We start from the raw sequence: 24,027 nt of genomic DNA, 5'->3' as shown, positions 1-24,027 counted from the left end.
TGTGTAACATTTTGACAATGTGATTTATTTAATATTCATTTAAGAAAGTAAGCCTTAAATCCCTCCCCAAATATTGGTTAGTGCCAATTTGTCACTTTTGGTTCGTTTGGTTGATGTCGAAGTTTTAACATACAAACATCCATTTTAAAAGTATGAAGTTAAGAATTGGGTGTTCAGCGACAGTGTTCTAAAATGAAATTAAGAACGGCTATCTTGTTTATTCTATAATAAACACTTTTGTAAAGTGCTTCATGGTTTTATTCTTAAAATACTATGGTCTAGAAGTAGTGGAAATTATCATAGTTTTCATACCATAATTTTTAGATAAAGATGAATGTGCTACAAATAACGGAGGCTGTCAACACATCTGTAAGAACACGATAGGAAGCTACGTGTGTGCTTGTCATAATGGCTTCATTCTTCACGAAAACAAACATGACTGTAAAGAAGGTATGGGCCATTCTAATAATTTATCTTTATTTTAAGGAAATGAATTTTATTAACTTTAATCTTTTTAATACTACACACACTACGAAAATTCAGTGTTTCAATTTCTTGTAAAGCTCCCAATGATTAGTAAAGGAGTCTGACTCTTTTAAGATGGATAGTGTTTGTCAAACTTAATCACTTTACTTCTTTTAACTGACAAGTGAAATTAAATTCTCAGGAAATTAAGTTTTACTTGTTTTTAAAAACGGTGTGTATTTGAATCAACATTTCTTGTACATTAACTTTTTATTAACTCGCTTCAATAAATTAAACTAAACTAAAATTTAGAAACTTTGATATTTACTTAACTTGCATAACTAATTCTTATATAAAACATTTGTGAAAACTAACTGACGATGGATTCCTTTCATTAGGAAGCTGCACCCATCATATCTCCGATCCTGTTGGTGAAATTAGCAGCCCTAACTTCCCAGACTATTACCCCAGCAGGAAAGAATGTGCCTGGCTCTTCACCACAACCCCAGGTCACAGAATTAAACTGGTAAATTGTAGTAAACTGTTTACGTCTTTATGTGTAAAGCATTTTATGCTCACCAGAATAACTGCATCATGTGTTGTAATAACTAATATTTGCACCTCTCTTTAATCCATTTAGAAATGTCTACATTCAAATGATCATCTTATAACGGTCCCAAATTAGTTCCTACAAATGAACAAAGCTTATACAATGACTGTTCTATTTACTCATCTCAACTAGTTATAGATGCTTCCCATTGGATCTTCTAAGCTTCTTTACTTTCAGAGCTCAACTTCCAGTTTTTGCTTAATAGAGCTTTTTCATGTTAAGTTTCATTTATGAAACTCTTAAAACTAAAATTTTGATCTATAAGTTAACAAGAGTGCTTTCAGGTTTTAAACACAGTATTGATTTATAAAAAAAATCTTAACAGCAAGTTATTTAACTTGAAACAACTCAAACACAAACCGGTATTCATACTTGTGCATCTTCCAGGATATTCTTCAATTTCGAAAATAAGGCTTTCTCTAACAAGACCTACTTACCAATGTAAAACTTCCCACGTTTTAAGGTCAACGCTTTTTATGTTTTAAACTGTTAAGTTATGTTACATTAAATGTGATTTTAAATTTATTACTTTTCACTCTTTCTTTACAAAAATACAAAAATGAAAATATTTGGAGAAGGTTTTTTACTATAATACTCTTATTGTGTTTGTTAACGGGTAATGGGTTACTTGCTTTTATTTATTTATTATTTTTATTTATTTATTGACAAGAGATTTATGTAAATCTATCCTTATACATTTTTTAAGCAAATGTTTGCGAAATAGAAAACCTAATTATATTTAAACTCTACTGCCATTTAAACTTCTTTAATACAACTCTATCCAATTATATAAATATGGCTGTTTTAAAAACTAGATATTTAATGATGGGCTCACTTAGAGAACAAACGTATGCTGACGAGTTTATTATCATTTCAGTTTAAACGTTTGACTTTTTCTGTATACAGCGCCATCTATTAGATCGCTAATCTACCATAATTTTATGGAAAACTTCCTAATGTTTTATTGTATTAATACTAAAATTAATTTTTAACTGGCATATTTGTCAAGAATAATGTTAAATGATCCAGATAGTAAAAAATGTCAGAAAAAAAACATGATAGTTTAAATTGGCTCATGATGTAGTGCTTAATAAATCCCCAACTTCATTTGAAATATCGGAATGTTCATATGCTTATATTTAAGTCCACTATTTGTCAAACCTTGCCAATAAATTAATTTTTAAACTCCAGTTTGCGTTTATATAATAATTTGCAATAAATGTTTCTACAACAAATTCTGTATCGTTTGTTGCCTGCGTGAACTGCAAAAGTTAATGTTCAAGCTTACCTTTAAAGAATGGAAGGGCAAAACTTACTCTGTATGTTCTTGTACAGAAATTGTCGAGCAATGAGGGAATATATAACTTCCACAAACTTGGATTCGTGTTTTTGAGTAAATTATAGTTAGGCCTAATCATTATCAAATATAGCTTGCAACTAGAGACTCGGACAGTTTTTTTACGAGTTTTGATTGCAAAGTATGAACTTAGAAAATATTTTAAAATCCTATGCTTTTTTCGTAGCTGTTCAACGATTTCGAACTGGAACCTCACCAAGAGTGTACGTATGACCACATCGCTATTTACGATGGGGAAAATACTGATTCGTCGACCTTGGGCCGTTTCTGTGGCAGCAAAGTGCCTCATCCAATTTTGGCTTCATCCAACAGAATGTATATGATTTTTACATCGGATGCTTCTGTGCAGCGGAAAGGCTTTAAGGCTACACACTCTACTGGTAAGAACTTCAAATCAGCATACAAAACGAAAGCAATATCCTATAATTTTGTAAATGTTTGTAATCCTCAACTCGTATTTATAACAAATATTTTCGATGGGAATGTTTTTCAGCTCTATTGAACTTGAAGGTTTTTAAGACAACGCTATAAAGATGGTTCTATATAGTTTACTTCAGCAGACCTTAAGACATTAATTGAATTAAACTTTAATCGACATATTTGTTCTTGAGATAATAACTAATCCTACATTCAATATTGCGTTGTACTTAAATAGTGACAGCATTTTAAGGCTTAATATTTTTTTCACTGACAGTGCCTTGCAAAAGTATTCACCCTCCCTGCAAAGTTTCCTCATTTTGTTTCCGACTGTTCTTCAATCGTGACTTTCAAATGGGACCTTATTTGTAGAATCTACACAATATAATCCAAACTGAACAAGCTTAAAAAAATGTTGACATCATAAAAGTAAGTTAGATTTTCAAAGAATTAGAATATACTCAATCGCACAAGTATTCAACCCCTTTGCTATAGCAACCCTAAATCAGTTCAGGTGCAAAAGATTAGTTTGGAAAGTGGCAAAGTTAATGTAATGGTCTCAGTCTATGTGTAATCAAAGTGGTTTAACGTGACTTCAGAGTAAATGTATTTGTTTAAACAACTCACGTCAGGGATAAAGTGGCAAAAAACAGATCAAGAGAAGGTTACACAAAATTTCAAAAGTCGGTATTTATCCCTTTGAGTATAGTGAAGTCCATCATTAAGAAGTGGAATGTGTTTCATGTCGCCCTTCCAAACTATGTAGCCACTGTGATCCCAACAGTGACTTTGTAAGATTTTCAAAGTTCCATGTCTGGCATGGGAGTTGGTGTTCATACATCGATAATATCCCGGTCTCTACACAAAACGGCCCTGTATGGGCGAGTGGCGAGAAAGAAGCCATTACTGAAAAATAATCTCTAAACTTCGTATAGAATTTGTGACAAAGCATGTAAATGATACTGTACGCTTGTGGCAGAATGTTTGGTCAAACGAGACAAATTGACCTTTCTGGTGCAAATTCAAAGCGTTACGTCCGGCGCAAGCCCAACACCGCACATCACCCAGTCAATACCATCCCAACTGTTAAGCATGGTAGTGGCAGCATCATGTTATAGGGATGCTTCTTACTAGCAGGGACTTGGAAGCATGCCAGGATTAAGGAGTAGATGGATGGTGCAAAGTACAGGCGAATTCTAGAGGGAAAACCTGCTTGAGTCAACAAAGTCTCAAACTGTAGCGAAAATTCATATTTCAGCTAGACATTGATACAAAGCACAAGGCCAAAGCCAAGCTGGAGAGGTTTCAAAAGAAGTGAACGTCCTGGAGTGGCCCAGTCAATTTCTTGACTAGAATTCAATGGAAAATTTATGGCGAGACTTGAAGATTGCAGTCAGAATTGGAGCAATTTTGCTAAAAAGAATGGGCAAAAATTAACTATCTCATTGTACAAAACTGGTAGACGCATATCCAAAAAGACTCGTAGCAATAATTGCTACCAAAGGTGCTTCCACCAAGGACTGACTTGTGGGGCTGAAGTTGTGAAATCAGCAAATTTCAATTTATATATTTTCTTTGCAGATTTTGCTAATATTCAATCTACTTCATACAAGTGTTAAATTTGATCATTAGTTTTGAAAAAAAAATTATTAGAAAAAATTGTTTACATTATGGGTAGGGGTGAATATTTTTGCAAGGCACTATAATATTTGTTTCAAAATGATAGCAAGAAAAAAAACCTACTTTCTAAGGTAGGAGTTAAAATATGCAGAAGTTCATAGTTTTATTTTATAGAACCGATGTATAATCAAATATTTTCTTGTTTTTAGTCTGTGGTGGCCGTCTAACAGCGCTGCCTTCGGTGGAGCACTTGTACTCTCATTCGAAATATGGTGATCAGAACTATGACAATAAAGAAGATTGTGACTGGATCATACAGGCCGAGGAAGGAACAAGTGTCAGGCTTAGATTTTTGACTTTTGAGGTCGAACATGAACAAGATTGTGGTTACGATTTTGTAGAATTATACGACGGGTACGACGACTCTGCTCCTCACCTAGGTCGTTTCTGTGGAAATAAAGTTAGTGATAAAGTTTTTATACAATAAAAATTAGTATTTTAATTGACATATTTATCGAAAGTTATAAGATTGGATCATTATAAGAGTAAAGATCAGTGTTTTTCGTCAAAAACAAAGTTTAGAGCTTTTTCATATAGTTTATGTAGTTAAAACGGAAACTTATTCTTTGTTTATAATGTCTTTGTATAATCTAAATATTAAGGTGTAGTAGGGTTTAAGCAACGTTTTGTTATGTGCTATAAACAAAAGCAGGATCTAAAGTTCTTATAAACAATATTTACCGTTCTTATTTTTATCTCGTTAGGTACCACCAGAGTTCACGTCTACTGGTGATGGTTTGTTGTTGAGATTCAGGTCGGATGATACCATTAACGCTAAGGGATTTTCGGCCGCTTATCTGGCTGTTAGCGATGTTGGAGGAGGAATAGAGGAGACAATAGACAAGAACCAACTGCTGTTAGGGAACTGACCTATCCTAGTAGCTTGTACGTTATAAGTGCTTAGTCGTATTTATATTCCTTAAAGTCCCAGTACTTCGTCTTCATTTTTCTCCGGGTTCATGGAGAAGTGTGTTACTTCCGAGCTTGTAGGTCGCGAACCAACAATCAAGTTGTGGGAGCAGAGGCCAGTGCCAAAGTAGTGGAAAGTGGCCGTCAGTTATCACGGAACTTGTACAAGTATTGAAGTATTACACTTACAATAGTTTGTTTTATAATTTAGTTATTTTATTTATCGCAACATTTGTGTGAAACTATATGGTATTGTTAAAAGTACTGTTTGTTTTTATCTCTTTTTGAAATGTTTAGTAATTGTACAGTTGATTATTTTATCAAGTTTAAGTTCTAAAGAATTCGTGAAGTCTACTCGCATAAATTTTAGATTATTTAAAACGTTTTAAAATAATGTGGAAAGATTTTATCGTCCAGTCTTCGCATACTTTCGAAGGTCAACTATAAGAAGCATCTGTAATGCGAAAATCCTATAGAACCGCGGTAGACTTGTCCATTGTTCTTCCTTTAGTTTCATGTTATATTTGGCTTTAAATATTGACATTCCAGTTATGACAGTTGATGTTTTAATTTTAATATGGTATTACAAAGTGTTAGTTTTAATGTTCTGGTTTTTACTTCATACTGGCGGTAAGAGATAATATCTTACAGTATGATAAGTGTAAAATGTTCCTTAGCACGAAATCTGTAAAAGAGTTGTATTGTAAGCCCCCTTTTAGAAAGGAAGTTGAATTAAGTAGCATATCGCGACGATATTAGTCGTATTGAATGAGTGTTGGTGTTGATATGGAAGTTTGTGTTGAAGTTTAGCGATTGTTGGATGTTTACTTTAACCTTCAATACAGCACTGGTTCAGCTTTCTGGTGCGAGGTAGCCTACGTAGGCTGTCGTCCTCTGTGCAATCGATGTAATACTCTTTGTGCAAAGGAGAATTAAATATTGCTTTTCGTAGGTCTTTGTACTTTGTCTTCCTTCATACTAAACAAGAGCCAAATTAATAATAATTAATTGTATTTACGATAAAACAACAGCTAGTCTTTAACACTGTAGTTACTGCTTAAAATGAAATTCTTCGGTAGCTTTTTCCTAACACTTGAAGAAACCACTCGTATAGCAAAGTTTCGATTTGGAAATAGTAGTGTGGCAATTATTTTCCATACACTGACTATTCAAAATATTGCAACTAAATATTTCCTTAAAACATCTTTAAGTGAAACAGGACAAATTAAACGGTTGTTTCAAAGTGAAAAGACTGTTTCATAATCAGTATCCTCTTAAGTGTTTTATATGAACTATTATGTAAGATAGACATAAATCTAAAGATACAAATCATCGTCTTATTCGTGAAGTTCTACGTACGTGTCATGTTGGTGTTTGGAATAGCATGTCCAGACATACTTACTATTACTCAATGAATTAGAAAAATACACCATTATCAGGGACACTTGATGGAGGAGGATGCTTTTCTCGTGTATTAATTTAAAAGCTGTAACAGGCTTATTTTGAAATGATATACGTGAAACCGTATTCAGTTCTCTCGTCATAGGATTATAATATATTGTTTTTAATCTCAGAAATTGTTGGTATTATACGTATTTTACATAAATTAAATATTTCACCTTTTCTTAACGTAACTACTACTCAATATGATATCCTACAGTAGAGGAGACTCAAACACGTCTTAGGCAACAAAGCTTTCGGTTTTTTACTACAATAAAAAAGTTTGATTTGTTTGAACGGTTGACTTCGTCCTTGCAGTGTTTTCGTACCAACCAAATTATTGTATCAAAAGTATAATGAAATACGAACATGTCTCGACTTTGCTTTTTTTTCACCTCTTAATTTCCTCAATACTGCCGATAAACAAGTTGATCAGTTTTCATTTGTTTTGTATTTGAAAAACATGACTGGAAACCCAAGTTTTTGTTAAATACTATCTCTATTTTAGCTCCAATCAATTATTGTAAACACTAAGCAATTATCGCCAACACCCTCGCACGAACGCTGCTTGTTCCAAACATTGAAAGCCTTCTAAATTACAACTTATCTTGTGGATCTGATCTTCCACGAAAAAGAGGCGAACACGTATTGTTATCAGTTACATATGTTTATTATGGATTTACGGTGTCTCAAGTAAAAGCACACGGATTTGACATCAGGAACGGCTTCTGGAATTTTTGTCTGATATTCACTACAAGTATAAAAGTTGATTACAAGGTGAATATTTGATATGTTCGTGTCGAATGCTTCCGGACTTTGCTACTGGTTCTGCAAGAGGTAAGCATATTAAAATTGTTTTAATGCTTTTCTTTAGTTTCAGCTACTGCAAACGTGACGTGTAACAAAATACTAACATAGATTTCCATTTAGTTTTCATTATGGAATTTATTGATCTGGACATAAGTTTAAACACTCTGTTTATCTCTATTATTGAAATTAAATACCAAATCTAAGAGATTTGCTTGCCACCTTCAGTATTCGAAAGTAGTACTTAATCTTGCATATTTTAGTCCTTAGTTTTTTACCATTAGGTCTGGAGTAATTTACCTTCCCAAAACTGGCTGTTGGAGATGAGGTGGTTTCTATTAAATGTTTTTTTTTTTGAAACCAAATATGCTATCTAATAAATTAGACAAGACTATACAGCACGATCGGTATCTAGTTTAAAATAAAAGTTGAACAGAAAAACGCAACTTGTAATTATATTACTTCCACATCTTAATTAATACTCTAACTTCTTTTGCTATATTTATGATATATAAAAATAAAAAAATGAAGCAAAGAATTGACTTTTTAATTGCAAGAAATTTTATTTTTCTATTGGAAGTTTACAAAACAAATGACTCTACAAAATGGCTTAAGCTGTAAAAGCAGGTACTTTTAATGCAGAGTAAATTTTAAGAGTGGAAATGCTATTATGACATATGAACTATAGGAGAGCAATACATCTTATGTAGTAATTTACTTTTCATCACCATTTCTGCTGCAGTAAAAAAAGATCTAAGTGAGTGATAAACGTAGCAGTTTCTATTTAGCCATTAACTAACGTATGTTTAGTTCTGTTGGTTTAAATGTCTAAAAAGCTACTGCTATTAGTACCAGTTTTTCTTCTAACGCTATTGTTAGTTTGTAATATTTAAACATTTCTGCACACTTCAAAGATTTTCGTGATACTTCAAAGTGCTCGTTCAGTCCATTTTCTGGCGAGGTTTCTCTAGAGTGATTAACTTGTTTTCAAATTGTTTTACATTGCATAGAAAAACATTCATTTGTATGTTATCGCGAGTTTATCTTAAACACGTGTGTAACTCGGGTAATTGTTGAAAATGCAGGTGCACATCTATTTATTTAACACCTAGGCCTTCAATTCTGAAGATACGTAAATCACATACATTTATTTATTTTTTTAGAGAAAGCTATATGTAACGTACGAAAGTTATAGATAAATCTAGAAACAATGAAGAAATAAGTAAAAATAAGTTACACGTATTTTACTTGTCTACACTAGTTCCTTGTGTTTAAATTCACAACTTTAGTTAAAGGTAATGTTAGAAACTTAAACAGATGATAACTGGATTTTTTTCACATCTCGTACGTGCTTTATTTTAAACCATCGCGATTTAATCTGACTATACAGGTATAAAGGGGATTTTAATTCCCTTGTAAATCGCTGCTAGCATATGGCAGATGTTAACGATAGGGTGCCAACGTCAACATGCGATGTTCATTTTTAATTATCTCTGCATTGCTACCATATCGTAGATAATTTAAATATAAAATTATTCATTTGGTTTGTGGTATCGAAGTTGACGATTTAACGATTAGCACAAATTAATAATAAAATACTTATGCGCATCCGCAAAACGATGTCGTCTTTAAAAAGGTATTTTCGCCAATTATACTGACTATTTCGCAGAGATTATTACAGAAAATTAAATTGCATCCATTCATTGTATTTGATCAGCAACACAATAATTGTAAATCCAATGAACAATATCGTTAATGATCCAATTTCCAGGCAATTTAAAAATAACCCAAAAACTAGATTAATATTTCACTGACTTTAATAAAACTGAAATACATAAAGCAATATAATGTCGCCTAATAAAATATATATATTATATATATATATCGTGGTTTGTAATTAAGGTAAGTTAATATCGGCTGTCTTGTTGTTAAAAAGGAAATTTATTTTCCTGTACAGATTGAGAACATGGCGGCATCATTAGAGTTGGAGAGCTACGATATGAGAAACCAAAGAAGAGGAATGTGTTTAATTTTCAATATTCAGGTAAATAAAACCCGGTAGTAATAAATCGTGTTTATTACGTGTTCAAGCAAGTGATATTTTACGAGGTTTCTCACAAAAAAAGTGATATTTTCGGATTCCAACAAAAACATAACTATTTTAGCCTATAAACTTGTTTATTGTTCTATTTTGAGTTAAGCTCAAGAGATTACATTTTCTTAATACTAGAGCTATTCTATAAATTGAACTCTTCGAAACTAAGAATCATAAAACAACACTAATTTAAATACAACTTTTTGTGTGTACAGCTTAATTCAGAGTTAGTCAGTTAGGAGGCAAATAATTAAGAAATAAAGAAATTCTTGTATGTGTGACAAAGCTACTTAGACTAGCTGCCATTTTAACTTATTTTGGACTATTGACAAATAATTTATAGGTATAAATGTAAATGAGATATTACGAAACGGTGACAAATGCCAATATGGCGGCTTCATTGTCAGTATTGGTTAATGTTCTTTGCCTGCCCATATACGGCGTGTATGAGTAAATGAGCCTGAAGTATCTAGGCCGCTGACAGACATTTTATTATCTGATGAGGAGGATAATGTTTATCTGGCAATCGTTTGGCATGCAATCTATCGGTCGGTCTGGCATTGTGGTGACAATCTCCATACACTAGGACTATGTTAAACCATTTTCTTAAAATAAATACTGTTCCACTATTTAGATAATTGAGGAGAAGAACGATGCTTGTATGTTATTTAGAATATTCTTACTTGAATACATTTTAACCTTTTGGACCTTTCAAAATTGAAATGACCCGATAATACAAAATTCTGACATCGCATCTCAAACCTACGTTTGTAACAAACCTTATGATCGGATTTCGATCATCTGTTGTATAGTTATATACATGGAAAGGATGTATTTATACTTATAACTGTCGGCAACTTTTGGTTCAGTTTGTTTCATTTCCCATTTTTCTACACCCGTGCCAATAACATTGCATACTAATAGTATTTCCGAAGGACATGGTTGAAGATGACCTTGTATAACGTCAGTGATATTGTTAGAAGGTAGGTTTATGGCATCTTGTTTTATTACCTCTAACAAATATTTTCCTGTCCTTCTCCATTTATAAATCGTGTGTGTGTGTGTGACAACGGACTTTTGAATCCGTATGTACGTTTATACGCTTAACACTACTTGAACATTGCATGTTAATAAACTGTTCATATTAATTTTAAAGTCATAATCACCAAATATAGCAATTAGGTTACCACTTTAATATCCAAGAAGTCAAAGTTTTAGAATAAAATAGACGAGGATAGAAATATTGGTAAATGGTTTTCAAATAATGATATATAATGTGTGTGTGTGTGTGTATTCTAACCTTTCAAAAGATATAACAAATCCTGTAACTGGTATGCATTGTCTATAAACTTATGAATATTGTTTATCTTATTGTCAGTTGTAAATCTTGTTATATTGTATACCATAACACCTAATATAAACTACATTATACTGAAATGTCTTCATTAACAAATATTTTGAATTATTTTTATCTGTGTTAGTTTATCTGTATACGGAAGAGGTGAATAACAACTCCAAGAAGAAATAGATATTAAAGTTTCTCTCTGCTGAGACTGTAGATATCACTCTTCATCAGCCTGAGCGCATAAATCGTCCGTCATAGTTTTGGATATATTTGTTTTGGTGGCTAGGTGGTAGGGCGCTCGATTCAAAATCTGCGGGTCGCGGATTTGAATCCCGGTTCCGCAAGATATGCTCGCCCTTTCAGCTGGGAGTTACAGTGCGACGGTCAATCCCACTATTCGTAGATAAAAGAGTTGGCAGTGGGGGGTGATGACTACTTGCCTTTCCTCTAGTCTTTCACTGCTAAATTAGGGACGGCTAGCGCAGATAGCCCTCATGTAGCTTTGCGCGAAATTAAAACCAAATCAAATATATTTTTCTTAACTAAAGTATTAAAACAATATATTAAGATTACGAAAGTTTCTAAGCAGCTAAACAGTCCAATCCGGTGGGATTCACAACGCTAAACTCAGGGGTCCGATTCCCCTTGGTGGACACAGCAAGTAGCCCGATGTGGCTTTGCTATAAGAAAAACACACCAATACGTAATGCAAACTTCCGCCCGCGCATGAGACCTGATTGCACCTTTGATATTGAGCGATTGATAATGCTGGTATTGGTCTAACACAGAGTATCTTTCCCACTGGAAATTTATGTTGGATCCTTCAAAAGTTTACATGATCAGTGTTATAAAGATGTGTTGTCACACTACTTACTCTAAAAGGTAACATTCTTCTTTTCTGGAATGTTGGCTCATTTGTGTCTCTAAATATTAGGCTCTTTCAAAACAAAAAGGTTACGAAATGAAAATCAAAACTGATTTTTTTTTAAATAGGTGAGTTTATATGTAATCAAACTGGAAGATATCTTGAATAACGTAAGATTGCCTTGAGTATTGAGCAAAAGAAAGTATATGTGGAACACTTAGGAGATCGTCTTTATCCTAAAATGAAAGTTATAAATTTTTAGAACGTAACAAAACTTGTTTCGCAACAAAATATTAAGGACGGTCAGCAAGAACATGGTTGATAGTTGTATAACTGTCATGGAGACATAAGTCATGCAGAGGAGTTTTGGAGACGAATTTTCCAATTTTCAACACAGTGTAATTAGATTCTCATTTGTCAAAACATAAGCTGATGAAAATATCAATTTCCTATTAAAAAGTAAAAAAATTGTATAATATTATAAGTAAAATGGCCAATAGTAGAGAAGACCCAAGAGTCCAAGCATGAATTAATTGAAGACGCAAATTGCGACGAAAACCAGAAGTAAGGAAGATGTCAATTGTATGTTTCCCACAAGCCTTTTCGGCAAGATTGTCAGTGAAATAGGTCCAGGAATCCAAATAGATTTCATAGAGCAGCCTTGGAAAAGAAGTTGAGAAAGCAAACGTCTACTACAGCAAAGAGAGAAACAGCAAAGATAAACAACAAAACTAGTAATTCAGCGGATATAAATTCCAGTATTGCCAGAAGACAAATCCTTTGAAATGCCAAGGAAATGGACAAAAACGGCACTTGCTTTCCGACCAGATGAAGGATTATAAGATTCAATAGCGTGCATGTTTAGAGGATCACCAAAACTTGATAATTTCCGACAGCAAGAAAGGATTACATTTGTTATTAGGAAGATTAATTATAGAGAAACCCACGTGAATATTGTGGATAAATCGCTGGGTAGGTGCCACATTGAACAAACAAGTTACACATAACGAGTGGAATCATTATAAGCTGTAAACAATATGAAAGCAAACATTATGTATACAACCCAATTTCCAAATAATCAAAGTTGAGGCAATTTTATCTTGAATAAAGTTGGAAAGGGTGAGACTGTATTATCTTAACATTATGGATGCAAGCATGCCCAGTAAAGATCAATAAGGCGCCCACAAGCTACAATTTGAAGAACAAAGATAAGGGTGTATCAGTTTTGTAACCAAGCAGGTATGCAAAGCAACATAGTGGATACTGTCAGTTTTATGTAAGAGTTATGTTTTCGAAAATACAACTATAATCTAACTTTAGATGAATAAAAGAGCTATAAAGAAGCAGAATATGTTGATTATTTCTCCATTAGAAACAACAATTACGTAGAACGTTTAAGCTTTTCTTGCAGTTGGCAACAAGCTCTAATACACAGAAATGCTTACAGAATCACATTCCTTTAAAACGCTTTCCAAATCAGATAGGTGAACATTTTTTACTCTTGTCATTCGATTTGATACAGTAAGCCCTGTGGTGAAGAAAGTAATTTAATCACTACAAAGATTTGTCTTTTATATATCGATCAAAAAAGGTTTGGAAGTAAACTATCACCCCACAAGGAACCTAAAACATCTTCCATATCAAGAAACATCGGAATATTATAGCCTGTGAAAGCCAAATCAAGAAATAGGCTTTTGAAGACAAACTAGACAATTCGTGATGCTTCGTTCTCTTTGAAAATCATTTTGGCCGAAAAAGAACGTTTAAATATTCTATAGATCACACAAGTATGGTAATCCTAGGTTATAAAAATATTGCTAATACATTATGATAATGAGGAAGGGCAGATGTTTGATTGAAACGCTTCGTATACCAGAGACCCTCAAAAAGAACAGCATTATGGGTCCAGATAGGAGGACAAACACCCTTCACTCCATTGTCATTAAACTGTTTTAGGAGAAAATCTAGAATATATTTATCTAAATGCTATATTATGAAATAAGTAACATGGTCTTATCCATTAGTATCTTGCTATGGGAAAGAAGTATTGAATTTATTTTGTTAACACATTAGAAGGATTTTATACATGTTAGTTGAAAAATAAGAGCATTATTGTTGTTGTGAGGAAAAGCTTAATTATCCATTCTACTGAGCAGAAATTTAGCATAGGTCTGGCACTTGTAATGTTGAGGTAGTTAAATAGTAACCATCAGAAAGTCGAGCATTATTTTGGCGCATGTAATTGGCATTAATAATATGGAATAGATATTTTTGTTAATTTTGTTTCAGTTTTTCAAGTTAGACCTCTCACAATTCTTAATATGTCATTTATCTTTATTATAAGGAAGTTGACGAACATTTTGCTGAAATGGAGAGCCAGGTAGTGATAACTTCGACGACAACGAATAATAAACTTTTTACTTTCAGCATTACACTCTTGTAACCTTTTTCTGAGTACTCATAAATTGTCTAGATTGGAAGGACAAAAGTTGTTCAGCCTTCACCACGAGTCTTTAAAAAAATAGGAAGAGTAATCGTAGGAAAATCATGCTAAAGTAAGAGGCATCCAAATGAGAAAAATATTCATACCAACCTACACCTGTGAAAAATTGAACAAGCGGAATAATAGATAAAAATGGTCCAAGATAAAGGAGTTGTTAACGATGTAAGAGAAGGTATCGTTGCCAATATAATTTGTGGATTTCCACAACACATTTTTCATCCAAATTCTGTGTACTATAGTAATATCAAGAGCAGAGAGTCAACTAGTTGGGTGGTTCATACATGTGACGTACAATTATTAAAATAACTAATTCCTTTTACTAAGGAGGCATTTACTAATTAAATCATTAGAATCAGAATTAAAGGAGACTCTCAAAGAGTAGTGGGTATTAAAGTCTCTGAAAATAAGGAAAACGGGTAGCTAACTGAAAACAAGATGTAAGGCGGTAATATTTAGGTGTCACATTTAGAACAGAGTTTTGGTACTCTAACAAACACAAATATTCAAGACCTCAAGTGGCTAGATGTTTGAAAGAAAATCCGAAAAAAGACAAAATATTTCGTTAGATCAGAATACATAGATAACCATACTCTCCCTAGGACTTGTCATTCTGAGATATATTATAACCAGGAAATGAATGGGTAAATAGTAGAGGGCCTTAACTAAGATTCGCATACAGATAAAAGGAGGAACGGTTTTTCCAGTACCATCGCATTTCAAAGTAGTGAGTATATAGGCTTTTAGCATTCCACTGTAGAATATCAAGTCACAGAAACATCACGAGATAGAAGTTTTAATATATTCTGGAACCAGATGGACAAAATGGTGATTATTTAAATATTCGGAATGTTTAGAACCCTGAACCCTTCCAATTATGACTTCAACATACATTATCAGTTTAGAGTCGAGTATTCCATAAGATAGTAAGGTGCTAGTTTGCATATTTTTGACACCAGAATTACTTCCAGCTTCATTCATTTTCATCTCTGGTCGAGGAGAAAAGGTGTTAATAGAAGGACAATAGGAAATATTAATATATTTTAAGAAATAACTAAGGTTTAGGAAGTTCCAAGATCCATAAAAGTAAGAGAAACGAGTTTGTGTTCTTTTTGTACTAGTGATATGGTGTAGGTTCTGGCATGTTCCAATTATTTTGCATTTTTCAAATCGAGCACTGTATAAGTCTGAATAACTGGCAGAGAATAAGGAGATGTGACTAAACAATGAGTGCAAGGCTAGGGGCCACCACGAATAGAATAATTATGGACACCTTTGCATTTAGAGACATTATGATTATATCTTTTGCAATGAAAGCACTAAGTAAAGTTGGTTATGAATAGTCCAATATAAAACTTTTCAAAACCAATCACCACCAAAGAGGATAAATGCATTGCTTCAAAAGTTAAGACTATTCTACAGGTGTCCATCAATGTACAGTTCCTCGTGTAGTTTTTTGTATATATATATTGGAGTAAAAGACCAGAAATCAGTTTAATGATATTCAATAGTATACCGAGTTGTTATATATTCCAGTCTCTGAGCTTGGATAATTCTAATAATTTCAAAAATGTCTCAGTGTCCCTATCAGCAACAACTCCTCCTTACTGGCTGAGTTCTTGACCTCAACAATGTATTTGATAAGTACTATAACCTGTAGGACTATGAAACTTGTAATTAGTTACAATTAATCAGCCATTGGTTACATTTACTATAATATAAAAACTTGGAATGCTGCAGCGAAATAAGGTTGAGTTACATCATCACACTGAAGAGATCAGAGGAAGGAAGAATGATTGGCGAAATAATTTCCAGTTTCGTTCTTCTGTTGAAAGTACGTCATGTCTTAGTTGTAGAGTCAGAAGTATCGAGTGAAATAATGCTAATAGCAGAAATACCACCAATGTCAGCTAATTCTATAATCAAGACATAGTGCTAGCAATTAAATATGACAATAATTACAGGAAGAAAATTTAGTAAAACCGTCATTAAGGAATTAATTTCAAGCTCTAACGCTAACAGAGCAAGGGAAAGGATTGTGTGTAAAGTACGGCATGTAATGAAAAAGTAGGGAATGCTGGAATCTAATAAATTAACACCCAAATTAGTCAGTAAGTAAAGATAAACTGAAAAATTGGGTCTAGCAATAGGATAATCGGACCTCGTACAAACTTCTCATCTCTCTACTTTCCTTGTTTACTCATAATAACATCCGCTATCGGTCTAACCTATTCGACAATCGCTTGATTAACTTCCTCTTAAGGTTTATTAATCAAAAAGTTCTCATGCTTCTCCAGTTTTGGTTTTGTATTTCGTAAAACACGTCTTTTATTAGTTCAGTATTAGCTCTATTTTTAAGGCCATCTTTTTTTAAATCAGTCAGGAAGACATTTAGATACATTTGGAATAAGTATTAATAGGTGTGTTTTTCAACTAAAGGACTTTGAAGATGTTATCACATATTATACCTACATTCGAACCAAACCAATAACAGCAATAATACTGGAGTCTGAAATTTTAGTATAAAATTATCATTTGTCTAATATTTCATTTCTTAACTGTTTGTAAACCATTTTCCAATATAGTTTTGCTCCTGATGAATAAAGAAACTACTCATCAAAAGCATTTTAAATTTTATGAATACTATTTTGTGATATTTTTTATGAATATTTCGATCAGAAATTTGAATCATTGTGTCCAAGATATGGGGGTGAAGTTGATGCAGAAAACTTGAAGAGATGCTTTGGAGCCTTGAGTTTTGAAGTTATTGTTTTCAAAGATTACACGGCATTTGAAATTTTTGATACATTGAGAAAAGGTATTGAAAGTTTTTATTTTTCTATTTTAATAATAGAAAGTTTAGTCTAAATAATGAAGATGTGATTTGATATTCATTTTTATTTTCATAAAGATTCATCTGTAGTTCATGCCAGTAGAAAAACGTATTATTTGTTTGTTTGTTTTAGCGCAATACTACACAATAGACTAACTGTGCTCTGTACACTACAGAGATCGATCACATATTTTAATATTGTAAGTCCTTCCTTACTGTTGACTTACTGGGAGACAGGTAGAAATAAAAAAGTATATATATTTTCGTTTCCAGTGACATCTGACCAATCTTAAAAAGTTGGTGTATGCCATTTAATTGCACCGTTTTCATGAAAAAGTTATCAAATGTTATTACTTATTATGTATGCTATGGCTTACTATTTATAATTACACTTATTAAAATCGAAAGCTTAATCTATAAAATCTGGTATAATATAAACATGGTACTTAACCTGAACGTAAGAATATCACATTATTATATGTGAAATGTATCATAAAAAATGATCTTATTGTATTATAAGATAATTTAGTATAAACGTTATTCCTTATAATATGAAGTTTTGAGACAACTGTATGACTTAGTTAAACATTCATTGTTCGCTGTTTATTATTCTTACTAAGTTGTATACTAAGTTGGACAGCGGTAAGTTTACAGACTTACAACACTAAAATCCAGGGTTCGATTCAACAATCAAACTACTTATTTTTATTAAAAACCTCTCTTAAAACTTAAGGGTTACGTTTTTGTTCAACACAAATATTATCTAAGAATCATAATAAATGGATAAAATCTATTTCAAACTGAGCTCAATTAGATATTAACGCACATATTATATCGGTAGATTTTTCTTGCTTTTCATTAGTAGTTATTCAGGATTTTCTTAAGCGCTTGGTATTCTAAAGCGATAAAATGATATAATGTGCAAATAATACAGCGTTAAAATAAGTATCTTATAAGTTAAAGACGATAATAAAAAACACGAATGTAAAGGATATTAAGATTAACGAAGTAATAAGAAAGATCAGATTTCTTTTTGTTTACTGAGCCTGTAAACGAAAGTTGATTTTATATGTTCCCTGCTTGATTTTCTTTCTAGTTGCTCAAGCTGATCATTCAGATGAAGACTGTTTTGTATGTTGCATTCTAACGCATGGTGGTGCCACGCCTGATGGTAACGAGTATCTTTATGGTAGCGAAGGGCGTTTTAGTTACAACAGATTGTACGATCCTTTCAAAGATGATGTATGTCCTACCCTGCGAGGAAAGCCCAAGTTATTCTTCATTCAGGTGAGACAATACAACAGTTCCTGACTTGCTTTCAGACGTCGATCAACTTTTTGACATCAAGTGCTATCTTTTCAGTTTTGATACCGTTCAAGAATAGAAATATATTGTTTTAATAAGATATTTGCACCATCGAATACAAGATTCTCATGCCCTCAAATGTGTTTCATTATTACGAAAACGAGACGGTAATGCAATATTTAATCAACAATTACTTATTATTAAAAGAACGAGATAATTAATGAGTTCATGTAATATCTGGAGTACGTTTTTTCTATTCAACTTTTAACAATTTAAACTCTGAGTATCTATAGATTAGTCTCGATTTTCAAGTCTATGTGTTTTATTAAAACTTCGTAATATTGATACAACCAAATGCCATTGATAAGTTAACAGAATTAGTTACGATGAAAAAATATGATACTTTAACGCAACATTAACTCGAAGTTTAAGTATTTTGATAATATGACAATTTCAATGTAATTGTTATCGTATTTGTAAGTGTAAAATCTTCGAAAGTACATAAAAATTATGCACAGTTTTATAAATGCTAACATTTCAGACAAGTATATATATATCAAAAAAAAATCTGTTATTAAGTACAGAAATGTTCCAAAATATAGTTGTATCAAATACACAGTTCTTACTAGCAATGTAACTTAAGATTATACACTCTGTATTTGTGAATATTTCGTCCGTCAGACCTTACTGAAAAGCATTTGCACATTTCCAATAAAGGCTTGTAGAGGAACAAAGCTGGATAATGGTGTGAAACTGAAAAAAGGATATAATATGGCAGATCACAACAATCATTCGATGGTAACAAATCCGGATTTCCTTCTTGCTATTTCTACTGTACCTGGTAAGTTAGCCTAAAAAAAACTCTCTAACTACTATTTCTACACTTCCCTTAGCAAGTAGGCTTAATGCTAGTTTTTGTGGACTTTTCTCGTTGTCATTTCTACCGTATTCTAATGAGTAAACCTAATAGAACAAATACTGTTTTCTGTCGTACTTTGTCCCCGTTGCCTCAGCGGTAAGGTTAAAGGCTTATAACGCTAAAAATCTGGAGATCGATTCCTGTGGTGGATACATCGCAGATAGCCAATTGTGTAGCTATGCTTTTAACAACAAACACCCTAACGGACACTATTTTTTACTTTGACTGATCAATATCTACTAATCTGATAAGTATGCCTAATGCTGCTTTCTGTTGGGCTTTGTCGTTGCTAATTATAGGACCAGGCGTGGCTTAGTATTAATGGGCGCTAACCGTGAATCCGAGGGTTCATGGTTTGCGTTCCTTTGCTGCAGAAACGCTCTTCGTACTTTGAGATCGTGGGTAAGCTAAAAGGTTTATGGTCAATTCCCACTATTTTCTGAAGCAAGAGTTGACCAAAAGTTGATGGTGGGTGACGTTTACTAGCTGCTCTCCTACTAGTCTGTCATTAAAAATTAAGGACGCTATGCTTTGCACTTTCCATCCTTCCAGATGATTAGGCCTAAGTCTGCTATATGTTAGGCTTTCTCTCTACCTTTTGTACACTTCTTAATAAGCACACCTAATCACGAACGAAATGGTATTTTTACGAGTGCGCCAGAGCAGGTGCGGCAGACCGGGTGACAGCCGGGCCAACATTTTGTCACAGTAACTGTAAGGCTTTTTAAACTTTAACATGCGCTTCAAAACTTGTTTCTAGGTAAATACATAGAGTTATAGTAGTATGTATGAATCAGTATAAAATGCATAATACATTAATGTGTATTCTGCAAGTGTAACTGCTTGTGCTTGCTTATGGCTATGGTGAGTACAAGTGCCAGTATCATGAAGAAGTGCTTGCAAATGATTAATACTTTCAATAAATTATAGTAAAATTAGCACAGAATTCAATCTCAGAGCCCCAATTTTTCTTGGGGGCATGCCCTCAGACACCACTGTTCTATACATAAGAATATGCTGTCAGTCCTATACCATGAAACAAGTACTCTAAAATGTATTATACAAAATATAATAAAATCCTGGTAGGTGTTTAGATTATTGTCAACATATAATCTTTGATTTCAGTTCGAGAATGTTGAATAGTTCTGTGGAGAACTTAGAAAATATGCAGTAAGCTAAATGTAATTATTCAATGTGACCTAAAAAACAAATTATAGGACATATTTACTAATCCACATAAAGTTATTTGCCCTATTTTAAAATCTCTTAACTAAAAGTGCTTGTATAAATATTTCCAATAACATCACAAGATAACGAAAGGTGGAATAGATTCACCAATTCGAATAGCCCTACACCTTTACTGCTCATTAACTTGGAAGAATACCTCGAGCACAAAACAAAAAGTTTTTCTTTCTTCTTTTAACTGCATTAGTCACTAAGCGCTACTAACATTATAATATTAAGAAGACTATATTTTCTCGAAATATTTCATTGTGTTTTCTATAGCATCAGGTAAGTAACCATAATACGACATTCTGTGAAGTTTTTTCGTTGCCATTATTTATCTTTGACAATTTTTATAGGGTTCTTTTTGAAGCAGGAAAATACACATGTATTTTTATTTATCTGCATTATGAAACATGTATTTAAAGCTACTACTGTGATTTTAATTTCCTATAAAAACTTTAGTGGCCTGCAGCATCCGAGCGACAAAGCTGAGATCATGATAGTCCGTTGTGTTTGCATATGTAATTTGAAATCTTGGAAGAATTTGAAATTTTTCAGTAAAAGTATATAAACTACAAAAGAGCTAAATTTGGAATAGCTTAATGAGTCTCTTTTTTAATGTCATACTTCATGTGGAAATGTGATTATTGTTTTCGTCATAATATTTCTGTCTATTATTAACCTGAAAACAGAATTATTGAAAATATTGGTACTTGTATAACTTATTCCCAGTTTTTCTTCATAACGACAAAGTTTTCGAGATAGCTAGAAAGGAGTTATTTTTCCTCTTTTGTGTTGTTCTCCCGATAAATATCTGGCATAGTCTAATCAGACATATATCAAATAACATTTCATGAGTTCTAGCATATCTGTACTTTAGGTTTTGGTTATAATTATTAGTAATGTGACATCCCTCGCAAATGGGATAAAATTAGTACTAACTGTTGGACAAATAATATTTGTTAAACATCAAAGTTTTCTTGGTTTACCAACTCGGTCGTTTAAATCACAACACAGGAAAGATTTTTCATAACGTCACTAATTTTTTAATCAGAGGTTTAAAAGATTATAGAAATATGTACGAAATTTAAAACTTTAAAAGTAAGGATACGTTTAACTTAATTTACTAATCTTCCAGTTGAACTTTTACTATTGCTCAGACAACGAGATAAAAGGTAAATCATTTGTTTTCAAAATTAAGACTATGGTAAATAATGTTTATCAATCTGATCTTATAACATCATAATACCAATAACATGAATTAAAATCACTTTGAGAGAAATACATACCGTCAATAACATTTTGTTAGAAAATTGTTTAAGTCCAGGGATAATTTTTTTTGTTTGAAGTTAAGCACAAAGCAATATGATAAGCTATCTGTTCTCTGCCCACTACGGGTATCGAAACCCGGTTTGTAGCGTTATAAGTCCGCAGACATACCGCTGTGCCACTGGGGCACTTAGGGAATAGACACGTTATTTGAATTCAGTAGAAATATTTTTCGATGTTTTTTAAGAAATTCAAACTCTTCTTTTATCTATTTTTCATGTTCATTAAACTGGCTTACACTATTTCAACTAGTAAATATGCATTCGAGAAAGACCTGCTGGTGTTGTAAAAGCTAGAAAAATGTACTAAACCTTGTGTAGAAAAAAATAGTGTCAATACCTAAAAGAAATCATCAGATATTGTTGCTCCTCTATGGCACAGCTGTATGTCTGCGGACTTACAACGCTAGAAACCGGGTTTCGATACCCGTGGTGGGCAGAGCACAGATAGCCCATTGTGTAGCTTTGTGCTTAACTTCAAAAAAAGAAACAGATACTCTTATTTCTTCAAAGACACAAATAGATACATAGAACGAAAGTACTACAGTATAATTTCACACAAATAAAACGTTTCCGATTTTAAGTCTGTATCATAAAAATATTATACAATTTTTGTAGGCTAAGTCGTACGGTGAAAGCACATTTAAAACGATAAAGGAAGGTGTTTAATTACAGTATATGTGTAATAATATAGGATATTATTATTGTCCTTTAAAAGATAGCTTTCAGCTAATATATTTATATCCTTATAATTTTCAGACGTATCTGTGTTCTTGTTAATTGATTTTTCACATCTTTCACTAACTATTAGTGGTTGATACCTCGAGTACACATGCAGGAACGCAATTATCGCACACAAATATGCGAAACTGTAGTATTATTTCTCAACAACAGGCTTAGTAAAACATATATAGCCACCGGAACTTGTAGTGTTAGTTCTCAAAAAAGAAATGCAGTAAACCACCCACACAAACGTGTAGCATAAGGTGTGAAGAAAAAAAGATTACCAAAGGAACATATATAGTATTAGTTCTCAAACTAACGACGAACGTTGTTTTAAATTATCATAGAACTGCCAACAAAATGAAATTCATTGACCTTCACTTTGACAACTTTATCGAGGGTCATAACTTTATGGTTCCAGGGTACTTCTCGTTCAGAAACACGGTAGACGGTTCCCACTTCATCACAAACTTGTGTGCTATCATAGAAAAAGGTCTCAGAAACAAGAAGGAAGAGCTTGAACTCATGAACATTCTAAGACAACTAAACCGAAAAATGGCTTATGACTTTCAGTCCAACGTACCAAATGACAAGAAATGGAGCGGAAAGAAGCAGATGCCATGTTTCATAACAACGCTTACAAAACAATTGGTATTTCCTCATAATATCAGCACTCCTTCTGAAGTAAGGTTCATCAGTAGGAGTAGATAAAATTATCTAAACTGACTTAGAACAATGAACTATACTTTACAGTAACGTAATCCATAAAAGCTTCAAGTAAATTAATAGTAGCTCTTACCTACAATGCGTAATTTTAGCATATGAAACTCCGATAAAACAATTTAGTGTGAAACTTTAAATCCAAGCTTAAACTTCGTGGAAAAAGAAGCCTACCGTATTTTTCGGAATATAAGACGCACCCTTATTTTGAAGACAAAGTTTTTGGGGGAAAAAAGCTACAGTCTCATTTGAAAGATTTTTATTGAACAAAAATTCAATTTGATACTTTAAAAATTAGTATATATTGTTCTAAACACAAAAAAGCTCAAAACATCAAAATAAGAAAATACCGTAAATCAAAAAAAAGGTTTACTGTTATTTAATTTGGTTCAAAACCTACAAAATATTTATTGCTTTTACTGTAATTTATTTTTTATTACGTAGGGAGCATTATAAATAGTTATCTTTTTTAAAAGAAAAAA

General features: G+C 32.7%; 2 protein-coding genes across 4 annotated transcripts in view; both read left to right on the top strand.

The window, feature by feature from the left end:
• LOC106459691 (tolloid-like protein 1) overlaps positions 1-6,389 on the top strand; it is a 28,300-nt gene extending 21,911 nt beyond the window's left edge. For all 3 annotated transcript variants that reach the window (XM_022386220.1, XM_013919334.2, XM_013919335.2), the window contains 5 exons: positions 325-450; positions 864-991; positions 2,599-2,812; positions 4,679-4,929; positions 5,234-6,389. In XM_022386220.1, coding sequence (XP_022241928.1) covers positions 325-450; positions 864-991; positions 2,599-2,812; positions 4,679-4,929; positions 5,234-5,398 — 884 coding nt within the window. In that variant the 3' untranslated portion in view covers positions 5,399-6,389. The remainder of the gene's footprint in view (positions 1-324; positions 451-863; positions 992-2,598; positions 2,813-4,678; positions 4,930-5,233) is intronic.
• Positions 6,390-9,668: 3,279 nt separating this feature from the next.
• LOC106459685 (caspase-7-like) lies at positions 9,669-23,536 on the top strand. Its single transcript, XM_013919327.2, has 5 exons — positions 9,669-9,729; positions 17,170-17,308; positions 18,420-18,610; positions 19,346-19,469; positions 23,247-23,536. Exons 1-5 carry the CDS (start codon positions 9,685-9,687, stop codon positions 23,534-23,536), a joined length of 789 nt encoding a protein of 262 aa, XP_013774781.2. The 5' UTR covers positions 9,669-9,684.
• Positions 23,537-24,027: the final 491 nt, after the last annotated feature.

Source organism: Limulus polyphemus, unplaced genomic scaffold (assembly GCF_000517525.1).
Source record: "Limulus polyphemus unplaced genomic scaffold, Limulus_polyphemus-2.1.2 Scaffold648, whole genome shotgun sequence".
NCBI classification, from domain to species: domain Eukaryota; kingdom Metazoa; phylum Arthropoda; class Merostomata; order Xiphosura; family Limulidae; genus Limulus; species Limulus polyphemus.
Note: the sequence above shows the minus strand (reverse complement) of the source record. Positions and strands in the feature narration are given on the sequence as shown.